Genomic DNA, 12,773 nt, shown 5'->3' with positions numbered 1-12,773 from the left:
ATACATGTAAACAATATCAAACATAATTAAATTGAACACACATTTTAGATTATTATTGACTAAACGTAACCTTTCTTGTGGTTTGATAAAACCTTAATATACGTGGATATTATCAAACTAGATTGATAAAATTCTAATTATAGACTATAGAACCTAAAATTTTGTTTTTTCTAAGACCAGTTTTATAATTTTGGTTTTTATTTAATTGAGTAAATTATAAAATGGGTGGAACTATATTAGAAAAAAAATGTTTTTTTTTAATATATGAGCTGTCCTTAATTCTATTTGCCACTGTTTACCCATTGAATCTCTCCCCTGCCTTTCAGAAAACCACAGCACCCACCGGATTGTTCATCCTAAAATTACCATATTACCCTTCCATTTTTTCGTAAATTTTAATTACAATTATTTCCATTTTTCACCCTCAATAAATAAAATAAATCCCCAATTTTCCCCTTTATAAATTAGATCATTTCTGTGTCCCAATTGTCCCAAATTTCGACTTCCACGAATACAGAGCATCATGCAAACACTAACCTCAAACAACATAACAACTCATTCTCCGGTGCCATTTGGCCGGAATCTGGCTCACCTCCGCCTGAAGTCTCCATCACCGATATACGCCGTCAGAGTCCGTCCATCGATCCGGCCAATTTCAGCCATAGCGGCGCCGTCTCTGGTTAAGGATCGGAAGACTCACTCAATGCCGCCGGAAAAGATAGACGTGTTCAAATCGTTGGAAGGTTGGGCGAGTGAGAATGTGTTGCCGCTGCTGAAGCCGGTGGATGAGTGCTGGCAGCCGCAGGATTTCTTGCCGGATTCAACGCTGCCGTACGGAGAATTTGTGGAGGAAGTTAGGGCTTTGCGAGATCGGACGGCGGAGCTTCCGGACGAGTACTTTGTGGTGCTGGTTGGGGATATGATTACGGAGGATGCATTGCCGACTTATCAGACGATGATTAATACGCTGGATGGGGTTAAGGATGAGACTGGGGCTAGCCGGAGCCCCTGGGCCAAGTGGACTAGGAATTGGACCGCCGAGGAGAACCGCCACGGCGACTTGCTCCGGACATACCTCTATTTATCGGGTCGAGTCGATATGATGATGATTGAACGGACTGTTCAGTATTTGATCGGCGCCGGCATGGTGAGACCAATGACCGTTTATTTTTAATTTAACAGAAAAAAAAAAGTTCTAAAAATACAATTTGGTTATATTCGGTTTTTTAATCAATTTAAACCGTAAAAACTTCAATGAGATTTATAAAAACACTTTTAAAAATTTGTTTTATTTATTAAACACAAAATTCAGTTTTATTTATACTAGATTCATTTGTTACTTTTAAAAAAAATGATCTAATTTGATAATGATATATTAAATATAAACACTAATTATTTTATTTTATTTTGAGTTCAGCCATTATGGTCGGAGATTGAACCTCCGACGAGCGCATGTCAAACTTGTAATTAAAGAAAATCATTTATATCTGTTACAATTTTTTTTAAAAAAAACCATTTATAACATGTAATTGTTATTTTTTAATGTTCAATTTTAGTATTTTAATACGCACTTTCAATAACTATTTAATTTAATTCTACTGCTCGTAGATTTTTTTAAATGAAATTTTGTTCTTTAATTAATATTTTTACTATAAATTTTGAAAACATATTTATAATAATTATTATTATCATTTAATCTATTTTAATAAAATTTAATTTTGAAAGACTACATTTAAAATTTATTAAAATTTGAAGGAAGATTTTCAAATATTCTTAATTATTATTATTTATTATATTTTAATAAAAATTAATTTTGAAAGACAACATTTAAAATTTATCGAATTTTTGGGAAGATTTTCAAAAATATAAAATGAGAAAACTATACAAAATAACAAAATAGATTGATTAAAATGGATAGAAATTGATTGAACGGATAGGTAATTTCCTTTTTCTATTTTTATAAATAGTCAGAATACTTTTTCTCTCTCTGAAAATATCTCAGATTTGTAAAAGAAAAAAAAATGGACCAAACAAATTTGAAAGTATATTTTGACTTTACTTTTTTAAATGTTTGGATTTTAATTACATTTAAGATGCCAAGCTTTCCCAAATCTTAATAGATTTCGTAATTACCAACTAATTAATTAAGACGATTTTTCAAGAAAAGGAAATTAATAATATAATAATGGTGGTGACATGTAAATGCGTCCGACGTGGACAGGATCCAGGGACGGAGAACAACCCATACTTAGGATTCGTGTACACGTCATTTCAAGAGCGAGCCACGTTCATATCACACGGCAACACCGCCCGTTTAGCGAAAGACGGCGGCGATCCAGTCCTCGCCCGAATCTGCGGCACCATCGCCTCCGATGAGAAGCGCCATGAAAACGCCTATTCCAGAATCGTCCAGAAGCTTCTCGACGTGGACCCCACTGGTGCTATGCTGGCAATTGCTGACATGATGCACAAGAAGATCACAATGCCGGCGCATCTCATGTACGATGGGCAGGACCCCAGGCTATTCGACCACTTCTCCGCCGTGGCTCAGCGGCTTGGGATCTACACGGCTAACGACTATGCCGATATTCTGGAGGTGCTCATCGAACGGTGGAGGTTGGAGAAGGTGGAGGGATTGACGGGAGAGGGGCGACGGGCTCAGGATTTCGTGTGTGGGTTGGCGCCGAGGATTAGGAAGCTTCAGGAGCGAGCCGATGAGCGGGCTAAGAAGTTGAAGCCGCATGGGGTTAAGTTCAGCTGGATTTTTAATAAGGAAATTCCCATTCTGTCCTAGGTGGTTATTAAGTTGTTAGCTTCTTTTCGTGTAAAATTAAAATTAAACCCTCCAAAAATTTTAAAAAAAAATGAAATTTTGTTTAGAAGATTAGGATTTTGGTCTTGCTAAGTAAAATAGTTTATGATCAATGAGGTATGTATTTACTTAATTTTCCTTTTTTTTTAAAAAAAAATGCATTTTAAAATTAATTGAGAATAAACGCAAGTAGGATTTACTCACATTAATGTGCGATCTACTTCTTAAAAAAGAGAAAAAAAAGTTGAATCTGAATAAGATCCAAGTGACATGTACTCTTTAAGTTCAAGTATGTACTAAAAGACCAAAATATTTCTTTTGAAGTTCAAAATGTTTACAAAGCCAAATAAAAAAATATATGGAAAAGTCACACTTTAAATTTTTCAAAAAATAAATAAAATAAAACTTAACAGCTTCCCATTCAATAATAATAAACAAAGATCTAGAGCATTTATGCTATGCACCTCCAAAATCCCACTAATCATCATCAAAATCCAAATAACATGTCTAATTTTATTACACACAATTACATATCCAAGTATATTAAAAGAAACATAATAATAATAATAATTGGAAAAAAAAAGTTGTTTTCCAATAGGAAAAGTGTGAAGTGTTTCTCGTAAGATTGTTTTTTCCCCAAAATGCCATAAGTCAATCAAATTTTTTATAGTTTTTATTTTAATTTATATTTAATTTCAAAATTTATCGCACTTACTCTTCTTCAATTTGATCTTTTAACTTTTGGTTTTTACACTTTTACCCGTGAAACTATTGATTGTTTCTAGTCCTTGGGCCAACTTTCAATTAATTAATAGAAAATAATTATGATTAGATTTTTCCATTAATTTTAATAGTGATCAAAAAGTAAGAAAAAGCTAATTTAGTTATCTTTAATTAATTAATAAAAAATCTTTACTATATTAAAAAGGAGAACCATTACATGTCCTTTTTGCTCTTATATTTTTCATAAATTTCTATATTATCCTTTTATCGAGTGGTTGTGACTTTTCGAGTGTAGGTGTTTATATTGTCCTTTTGTCGAGTGGTTGTAACTTTTCGAGTGTAGGTGTTTGTTTGAAAGACAGGGTGACTTTTCCAATTTTTAATTTACAAAATAAATTTATGTATTTAAAAAATAAAATCTTAGGTCGAATAAGTGTAATTGGTGTTGACAGGATGTAATGAATGCATCTGTTCGGAGTAGAGATGGATGCATCTGTTCGAGGTAGAGGTGGTTACACACATCAAACTGGTGTATTGATTCGTCCTATGTATTTGTGAGATGCATGTGTAAAAAAAAAAAAATATACTTGCATCTATATTCTTAAAAAAAATAATTTCATGAGAACCAAAGTTTGGAGAAATTATTTTAAAAAATTGAGGATTTAATTGAATGAAAGTAGTAGTTAATATGGTAAAACAATGTATCATTTCATGTGATTTTACGGTAGATATATAATAATATTAGAATAAAAATGATTACATTATATATATTAAAATATTACAATATTAACATATTAATTCGATAATATAACTACTAGAATAGTTCTTATCTGTGTATTAAATATAATATTTTCTTTTCTTTGTTTTGAAAAAGACGATAATATGAGAACATTAAAATAAAATTTATTACATTTAAAAGGTTATGGTTACTCAAACAAAATTATATAATACTAATTTATTATATGCTAATAAATAACTATTTAAAAAATAATTAAAACTATTAGATTTTTTTTTTTTTAATATTTCAGTGTTTCTTGACTAGTTAACACAAATGACTATAGGTAACATGAGTGAAAACTAAAAGATAAATGTGCAATCTCGAAGCTTATCGATCAAATAAAAACTATGCTCAAAATTTAAGAATATAAATGTAACATTTTCAAATTTATGGACTAAATCCAACGGTAAAAGTGACCTTTAGATAAGATGGTATTTTTCCATGGGATATATGTAGCTTAAATAATTATTTACTTCTTGAGAGAATAATTTTCAATAAATTCAGGTGGCTTATTGTATTTCAGTAAATTCTATCCATTTCATGAGAATTCAATATGACGATTAAACTTTTGTATTGAACAAGCCACGCAGATTTTCTGAAAAATGAAGTAAAAAATCAAACCAATTTTTTTTTTTAATTATTAATAGGAATAATCATAATAGATATTTTAGTTGGGTTGTGTTTATTTTTATTGAAGTGTTATTTGTTCTGTCCAAAATTATTAACTTTTGTGCTTAGGAATGCTTTTGATGAAGATTGTGATGAGTGGAAGATGGTGGCTGTACTGGCTCTTCTATGGTGCTTGGATCACCTGCTTCATGCGTACGGTGCAACGCTTTTTCACCGATCTTCTCGGTCCTCATGATTTCTTCCTTGACATGGATGTCATCTTCAACTGATAGCACCACAGTTTGGCATGATCCATGGGGTCCTTCAACTATGGCTTCTTTGATTTTCCTGTGTTCATCAATGTGGATGATCTCTGTTTCTTCCACGGTTTTCTCCTCTCTCTTTTTCACGAAACAGAAGAGTGCAGCTGCCATGAATGCAAGCAGGAACAACCCACCTAATGAGACAAACACTATGATGATTACTGTTGGGTGGTGGTGAGGAGGCGGCGGCGGTGGTGGAAGCATCGGAGATGGGGGAGATATTGGCTTGTATGGTGGCGGAGGAGCGATTGGTTTGTGCGGTGGTGGAGGTGTAAATGGCTTACGTGGGGGCGGAGGAGCAATTGGTTTTTTGGGCGGTGGAGGCGCGATTGGCTTGCGTGGCGGTGGAGGAGCAATTGGTTTTCTGGGTGGGGGAGGCGCAATTGGCTTGCGTGGTGGCGGAGGAGTAGTTGGCTTTTGAGGTGGCGGAGGAGGCCGAACTGGCTTGCGTGGGGGTGGAGGAGCAATTGGTGGGGGCCCAATTGGCTTGCGTGGAGGTGGAGGAGCAGCTGGCTTCTGAGGTGGTGGAAGAGGCACAATTGGCTTGCGTGGAGGCGGAGGAGCAATTGGCTTTTGAGGTGGCGGAGAGGGCACAATTGGCTTGCGTGGGGGCGGAGGAGCAGTTGGCTTTTGAGGTGGAGGCACAATGGGCTTGCGTGGTGGCGGAGGAGCAGTTGGTTTTAGAGGTGGCGGAGAAGGCACAATCGGCTTGCGTGGTGGTGGTGGAGTGGCGGGTTTTTGAGGTGATGGCGGTGGCGGACTAATTGGCTTACGTGGTGGTGGTGGAGTTATTGGTTTGTGTGGTGGAAACAGGGGAGGAGATGGTGGAGCAATTGGCTTGTGAGGTGGTGGCTGAAAAGGATGATAAGGTGGTGTAGGAAACCAAGGAAAGTAGTAATCACTATTATTGATAGAGGCCATTGTGGTTAATATCAGAAAAGTCTTTGCTAAAGAAAGGACATGAAGAAGTTGGTAAAATATGGGATGTGTTTTATACAAACACAGAATGAAAAAAATGACTTAACTTCCATGCTAAGTGTAATGATTGTGTGCATTAAAAACATCTTTTGTTTTTGCTTCACAACCATAGTTTCTCTTCTCACAAAGCATACATATTTTGATTTCAAAACAATTAAGCTCAATCATACAACCCAGAGTGTGTACAAAAAGCTATGCGTTGTAATTTCTCTCTTTTTCTTAGCATTTTCTTCAAGTTAATGAAGGAATAGGAAAATTATATGAGTGGTGAAAATCTTGCATTACATTCTACTCTTTTGAATTATTATTAAACCAACAAAACAAACACAATGAAATTATATTAGTTTGTGTTTGTTTAATCATCAATAGAAGGGCGAGTAGAATTGGGAAGCCTCCTCCCTTTTACAAATGAAGAGAACAAATGCAGAGCTCTAGAGGGTTGGGCGAAGGGCACCATATGAGACGCCCCGCGCACCGTTGCAAATGTGAGTTTGTTGCCGTACTCGATGGCCCAGCCGCCGACCTGGCCCTTGTGAAACCAAGCTCCGTAGGGTACTGTGACTTTGAATTTAAGGTCATGAGCCAACTCTCGGACTAGTGTCCTAGACCCCAGCAATGGCACCACTGAATCCTCATCCCCACTGTGTGTGTACATTCATTCATTCATCAATTTTCATTATATATTCAAAGTTTAGAAATAGTAATTTCAAAATGTACCTGAAGATCCAAACAGGGATGTGGTTTTGGATTATTCTCTTCAGTAAGGGAAGCATGTTGATGTTTGTATCATTGTAATTGTAGTCTAATGTGCTGCTCAAATGTACAATGAATTAAGATTTAGATTGTGTTTATGGCATAACTAAAGAAAACTTTAGGATGTTTATAGAATATAAAATGCATATTGGTAATCAAACACAAATAATTAAACCACTAATTTAGTTAATAAATTTTGTCGGTTAATTATCAAGTGAAGTTGTTAGAAGTTTATATATTTAAAAATTTTGTCAGTTGAGTTACCAAGTCTAGTTTCTAGTTAGTCGTTAAGTTTCAAAATGCTGTGTTTTGAATTTTAATCTTTGAATTTGAAATTTAATTTCCTTTTAATCCTTAGATTTCAAAATGTTATATTATGAGTCTTGAATTTATTTCTTTTGATCATAGGTTTCAATATTTTACATTTTTACCCAAATTTTTCACTCATGCTCATGGTATGGTCTTTAGCATGATCTTTCACTTAATTAATTGAAAATAATTATAATGTAATTTTCTTTATTAATTTTAATAGTGAATAAAATTAGTAAAAACTAATTTCATTATAAAGAATTTAATCATTTAAAATTATTAATGGAAATTAACATCAAGCACAAAAATGAGCATTTAGTTTTTTTTTTTTTTTTCTGTATTTGTAAATGTCTAGACTAGCTTACTCTCGACTAATCTCACGGGACAATTCGCCTAACCCTATAATATTTGAATGTTACAAAAACCCATGGAATATTAAATAATCTTCGATAGGTGGTCATCATGGATTGAACCCATGACCCATTTTTTATCAAGGCCATACCTCCTATTTACCACAAATGCAAGATGGTTACAAAAATGAGCATGTAACGATGAAAACAAATCAAGGGTAAAAGTGCAAGTCTTGAAATCTATTGACTAAATGAAATATTATTCAAAACCTTAGACTAAAATTAATATTTTGAAATCCAAGGATCAAATGAAAACTAAACGCTAAGGCCCCGTTTGTTTAGTAACCATTTGGTTCTTGGTTTTTAATTTTTGAAAATTAAGCGTACAAACACCCCTTCCACCTCTAGATTTATTGTTTTGTTATCTACTTTCTATCCATAATTTTAAAAACTAAGCCAAAATTCGAAAACTAAAAAAAGTAATTTTAAAAAACGTTTTTTTGTTTTTAAATTTTGACTCAGAATTCAACTTTTCTATTTAAGAAAGATGCAAACCATGATAAGAAAATGAGATAATATAGTCTTAATTTTCAAAGACAAAATGATTATCAAACGGGACCTAAATATTTAGAAACTTAAAGTCTATATAATAACTATACCAAGAATTTAAGGACAAAAAAGATTTCTCAAGAAAATAAATAAGACAGACATAATAGAATGACATTCTACAAAAGAGATTTAGTTGCACATGCTACATTGTTTTTTCCAATGGTCAACTTTTTCATTAAAAAATCAGCCAATATTTATTTTAACAATATCATACTATTTCTGACATTAAGTTAATAATGTTAAAACATATAATCGATAATGAAATAGACTCAACCATAACTTAAAAAAGAGAATGTGGGCTTACTCACTGCACATGGACCATTCATAAGGCAAGTTAGTACGATTGGCATGAAGAGCTTTTTGAACTTCTGGTAAATTGAAATAGAAACGCCTTTCATAGGTCATGCACACATCAACTCCCATGCTTATTTTAGTTGCCTGCAGATGCTTGAACTTAATAAAAATGTAAGAAATTCAAATCTCTATCGATAAGATTTATATACGAACCAGTTTCTGCAATCTTAGCTCTTGCTCGACAATGGAGGGGTAGCAAACATCCAAAAGAACATCGTAGTTGTTTATGTACTCGCCAACAATGCCATTGGCATCGGCGATGGCATCGTTGCACGATTTGGTTACATTGTGGGGATTTGTCAACACATAATCATCAAAATCACATTCTCTAGTGATTGCAAGCCAAACTTCATCAGAAATCATCCCATGAGACCAAAAGAACTCGTAGGTAGCTTGTGCATCTCTGTCCAGATTAAGTAATGGGTTCCCAATCTGCAGGTACCATTCAGAGAAATAGTTGAAAACAAAATTGATTTACAACTGATTTACTAGTAAATTAGAGACTGGATTGAAATAATGGAGATGGGTTTCGATTTTTGAGTGCTTTTTTTTTTTTGTTTCTTACAGCAACTCCCTTGATATTGAACTTGAAGCCCTTTGAGTGAATGTTATAGTCCAGTATAGCATCAGCTAGTTGAGGAATGTAATGGCCTGCATGAAATAAATATCTTTTCCTTTTTTTCATTTTCTTCCACTATTTTTTTTTTATGAGAAATGAGGTTGAAGAAAATATTAAAATTAAATTGCAAGTTTATGCATTGAAGTTTCCTTAATTGTCTATTGAGTCTTCATACTTTATAAAGTTTCCTATGGGTTTTTGAACTTTTCAAAGTTAATTTAGTTGCAACGAGTTTTATCATTAACTCTGTGTTTAATAATTCATGAGGATGATTTTGGGCAAGTTCAATAGTTTGGTGATATACATGTTATTCTAATAAAGTAAACAGAAGTGATCTATTGGACAAAAAAAAAACGAAAAATACTCGGGAGCTCCCTAGGCAGCACATATCTCTGTGCAGTCCAAGGAGTTGTTCAGTAAAAAAAACCGCCACATGGCAGTTATTTATTTTTTTCAAAAAAAAAAAAATTAATTTGTGTGTCATAAAAAAGAGGGAGGTCTAATCATCGCCTAAAGAAAATAAGGAAAAATGCACTTTTAGTCCCTATATTTTGAGTCTGATTTTTATTTAGTCCATAAGTTACAATATGTTGCACTTTTACCCTTAAATTTTGAGTTTCATATTTATTTGGATTCCTAGGTTTCAAAATGTTACATTTTAAGCCCATGAGTTTTGAATTTTCTTTTCATTTAATCCTAAATTTCAAGATTTACATTTTTATCATTGACTTTTTATTAAATAATAATCACTTTCAGTCATTGATATTAATATCCAGTTAATTAATTTAAAAGAATTAAATTACTTAACTATAATTAAATTATTTTCACTAATTTTTCATCGCTATTAAAATTAATTTTAAAAAATCACATCATAAGTATTTTAAATGAATAAACTAGAAGTTAATACCAAAGACTAAAAGTGAGTATTAGCGAAAACTCGGAGTAAGAATGTAAACTATTAAAATCTAGAGATCGAATAAAAACTAAACTCAAAACTCAAAGGGTAATATAACATTTTGAAATCTATAGATAAAATAAAAATTAAATTCAAAATTCAAGGTCAAGAGTATAGCATTTTAAAACTTTAAGACCAAATGGAGACTAGAATCAAAACTTACGACCAAAAAGAAATTTTTCATACAAAAAGTCCAATGACTTAATATAATTTTTCTTAGAGTAATACTTTGTTGGTTGCACCTATTTTTATGCATCTTCTTTCAATCACAAATAGAAAAAAAAATTAAAAATATTTTTAAAAATAGCACCACGTGGCAATTTATGAGAAATGTACAAAGACAGATGCAATTCGAAATGCACCTAAATATTTTTCTAAAAAACATCGTATCAATTTAACTTTGAAATTTGAAGGACCTAATTTTTCAAGTATATAAAATATAATTTTAAACAGTATAGACCAAATTTATAATTTAACCCCAAAAGGAAAAAGAAAAAAAAAACATTTGAAACTTACCTGCATAACTTTCTCCTGTGAGGAAAAATGACCTATCTCTGAAAGCTGGAAACTTGTCATACCATTTCAACATAAAGGTGAGCATATCTCTGGCTGCCAAAGTTGCACAGATCCAATCTCACAATTTTTAATTATTAATAAAATATATTTATATATAATATGAAAATTTATGAATGAGAACCTGTAGAGTCATCGCCACAAGTGTAGTCAGACGTTCTGTTTGAGTATGACCATCCTACCCCAGCAGGAGACTCCACAAACAGTAGATTAGAGGCTAATAAAGTAAATTAACCATATCAATAAACAATTTTATAATGAAGTTAGGAACTAACACATTAATTTACTTCTTTTTTAATATTTGTTTTTCCCCCAAAAAAAAATATATATAGTTACCTTTATTCCAGGACATGGAGTTTCTTCGAAGGCCTCGACCATCACCTTTAGGATAAAAGGGTCCCAACTCTGTAAAGGCTCCCCCGCCAACTGAAGAGCAACCTGGACCTGCATATATATATATTAACATATAAAAAATGGTTTTTGAAGAATTTAATATTATTAGCAAATTTTGATTCGGTCAGAAAGAACCCAAAACAAAGCTTTCTGCTTCCAACTGCACCTTCATTTTATCAGTCTCTCAAAGGTTTTCAAGGTTTCAAGATCAAACCATCATAAACAAAAACAGTTCTGAACGGAACAACAAATGGAAATATTATGGAACAAATAAAATATTAGTTTTGGATGATTTTTTTAAAAAGTAAAGCTCATTAATTCAGGAGTTTCAGTGTTCAATAGAAAACCAAAAGTTATTTAATTCTAATTAAGAATAGTTAAATATATATTATAAAAAGTGTAGTTTATCTCCAAAACACTGTTTTCAAAAGTGATCCCAGATTCCCACAGATCTATAAAACAGTGAAAAAGAAAAACCAAAAACCAAAAACCAAAGCAGACCTCCATTGAGCCAAAGAGTGAGGGGCAGGAGATGGGGATCTTGCTGAGCTTCAGCAAAGTAGTAAAACAAACTTCTTCCGGCATCGACATCAACATCGACATAACCTGCAAATTGTCTGAAACCGACCGTTGGCTGGCCGGGAAGCCTCTCGACAAGATCCTCGGCCGGGAAGCCGTCGGTCGCCACCCAGAAGGCAACGAAAAGCCACCCCCACACAGCCCCAAGACTAGTTCTCCCCCGCTCCATCCCTCCAAACAGCCTTATTAGTGCTCAAAAACCTACAAGCTTGTGGTTGATTATATAATTGTCCAAAAGAGTTATAGATATTTTTCTATTTGTGCTGCCTTTTGAAAAGGTAATACACAGAAGGGATTTTTAATAAGATATAATGACAATAACAGGTGCATGCAGACACTGCTTTCGATCACCCACACACCAACCCCCGTCCTTCTTCTTTTAACTTAAAACTCTCATTTCTACCTAATACTCCATTTATTTACATTGCTTCTGGTCTCTCTCTCTCTCTTTCATACTTTTGTGTGATAACCTTATGGTACTGAGTAGCACTTCGAGAGCTAACAATTAAGTATATAGATAATTGCAAATATAGCAAAATCTGTTGGTAATATACTCCTATCAGCGATAGACTCTTATAGCTGGATCTAAACTTTGCTATATCTACAGATTCTTTTGCATTGTGCTATATCGGCTAATACTTGATAAACCAAAAATAGATCGTTGTATCGTGGAGGAACCCATTGCCTTGAAAGCAAAAATAGCATGACCTCAATGTTAAATCGCTACAAGCTGATAGCTCCTCGAGGGTTAACACAACATCCGAACATGCACTTGCCAGATAACGGATTGGAACCGAATGAAAAATAACTCAAAAACAATAGATCAAGAAAAAGAAAAGAAAAGAAAAACAGTCCTAAGAAGGAAAGAACTTTCTTTTTACGTGTGAACGCAGTTACCCGAATACAAACCTGCCCGTCCAACTGGATGGATGGACGGTGGCGGTGCGCAAATGTGGGAAAAATCCCTACTTCCACAACAATCAAAATTTGAAAGCTCCCTTATATGCCTTCATATATAAAAAAAGAAAACAACCTTAAGAAGGAAAAAACTTTCTT

At 33.4% G+C, this 12,773-nt stretch overlaps 3 protein-coding genes across 3 annotated transcripts; 1 reads left to right on the top strand and 2 right to left on the bottom strand.

Annotated features, from left to right (window-relative positions):
• Positions 1 to 301: 301 nt before the first annotated feature.
• Positions 302 to 3,015, top strand: LOC120075193 (stearoyl-[acyl-carrier-protein] 9-desaturase 6, chloroplastic). The gene is made up of 2 exons (XM_039028394.2): positions 302 to 1,147; positions 2,222 to 3,015. The coding sequence occupies exons 1-2, from the start codon at positions 524 to 526 to the stop codon at positions 2,792 to 2,794; spliced, it is 1,197 nt and encodes a 398-aa protein (XP_038884322.1). The 5' UTR covers positions 302 to 523; the 3' UTR covers positions 2,795 to 3,015.
• A 1,815-nt stretch (positions 3,016 to 4,830) lies between these two features.
• TED7 (tracheary element differentiation-related 7) lies at positions 4,831 to 6,348 on the bottom strand. Its single transcript, XM_039028097.2, has one exon. The coding sequence runs from the start codon at positions 6,164 to 6,166 to the stop codon at positions 5,048 to 5,050; it is 1,119 nt and encodes a 372-aa protein (XP_038884025.2). The 5' UTR covers positions 6,167 to 6,348; the 3' UTR covers positions 4,831 to 5,047.
• A 136-nt stretch (positions 6,349 to 6,484) lies between these two features.
• LOC120074974 (serine carboxypeptidase-like 42) lies at positions 6,485 to 12,199 on the bottom strand. The gene is made up of 9 exons (XM_039028096.2): positions 11,640 to 12,199; positions 11,082 to 11,189; positions 10,870 to 10,962; positions 10,689 to 10,781; positions 9,164 to 9,249; positions 8,752 to 9,030; positions 8,549 to 8,682; positions 6,941 to 7,033; positions 6,485 to 6,864 (listed from the first exon to the last, which is right to left on the bottom strand). The coding sequence occupies exons 1-9, from the start codon at positions 11,884 to 11,886 to the stop codon at positions 6,579 to 6,581; spliced, it is 1,419 nt and encodes a 472-aa protein (XP_038884024.1). The 5' UTR covers positions 11,887 to 12,199; the 3' UTR covers positions 6,485 to 6,578.
• Between the last annotated feature and the right edge of the window lie 574 nt (positions 12,200 to 12,773).

Source organism: Benincasa hispida, chromosome 4, assembly GCF_027475165.1.
Source record: "Benincasa hispida cultivar pf3 chromosome 4, pf3_genome.v1.1, whole genome shotgun sequence".
In the NCBI taxonomy this organism is placed as follows: domain Eukaryota; kingdom Viridiplantae; phylum Streptophyta; class Magnoliopsida; order Cucurbitales; family Cucurbitaceae; genus Benincasa; species Benincasa hispida.
This window is presented reverse-complemented; position numbering and strand designations above follow the sequence as displayed.

Coding starts and splice junctions, on each gene's coding strand:
- TED7 (XM_039028097.2), bottom strand. CDS start 6,166: ATGGCCTCTATCAATAATAGTGATTACTACTTTCCTTGGTTTCCTACA.
- LOC120075193 (XM_039028394.2), top strand. CDS start 524: ATGCAAACACTAACCTCAAACAACATAACAACTCATTCTCCGGTGCCA. Junction 1,148..2,221: donor ATTTGATCGGCGCCGGCATG/GTGAGACCAATG, acceptor CGACGTGGACAG/GATCCAGGGACGGAGAACAA.
- LOC120074974 (XM_039028096.2), bottom strand. CDS start 11,886: ATGGAGCGGGGGAGAACTAGTCTTGGGGCTGTGTGGGGGTGGCTTTTC. Junction 9,031..9,163: donor TCAATATCAAGGGAGTTGCT/GTAAGAAACAAA, acceptor TGGTACCTGCAG/ATTGGGAACCCATTACTTAA. Junction 7,034..8,548: donor GAATGGTCCATGTGCAGTGA/GTAAGCCCACAT, acceptor ACATTTGAGCAG/CACATTAGACTACAATTACA.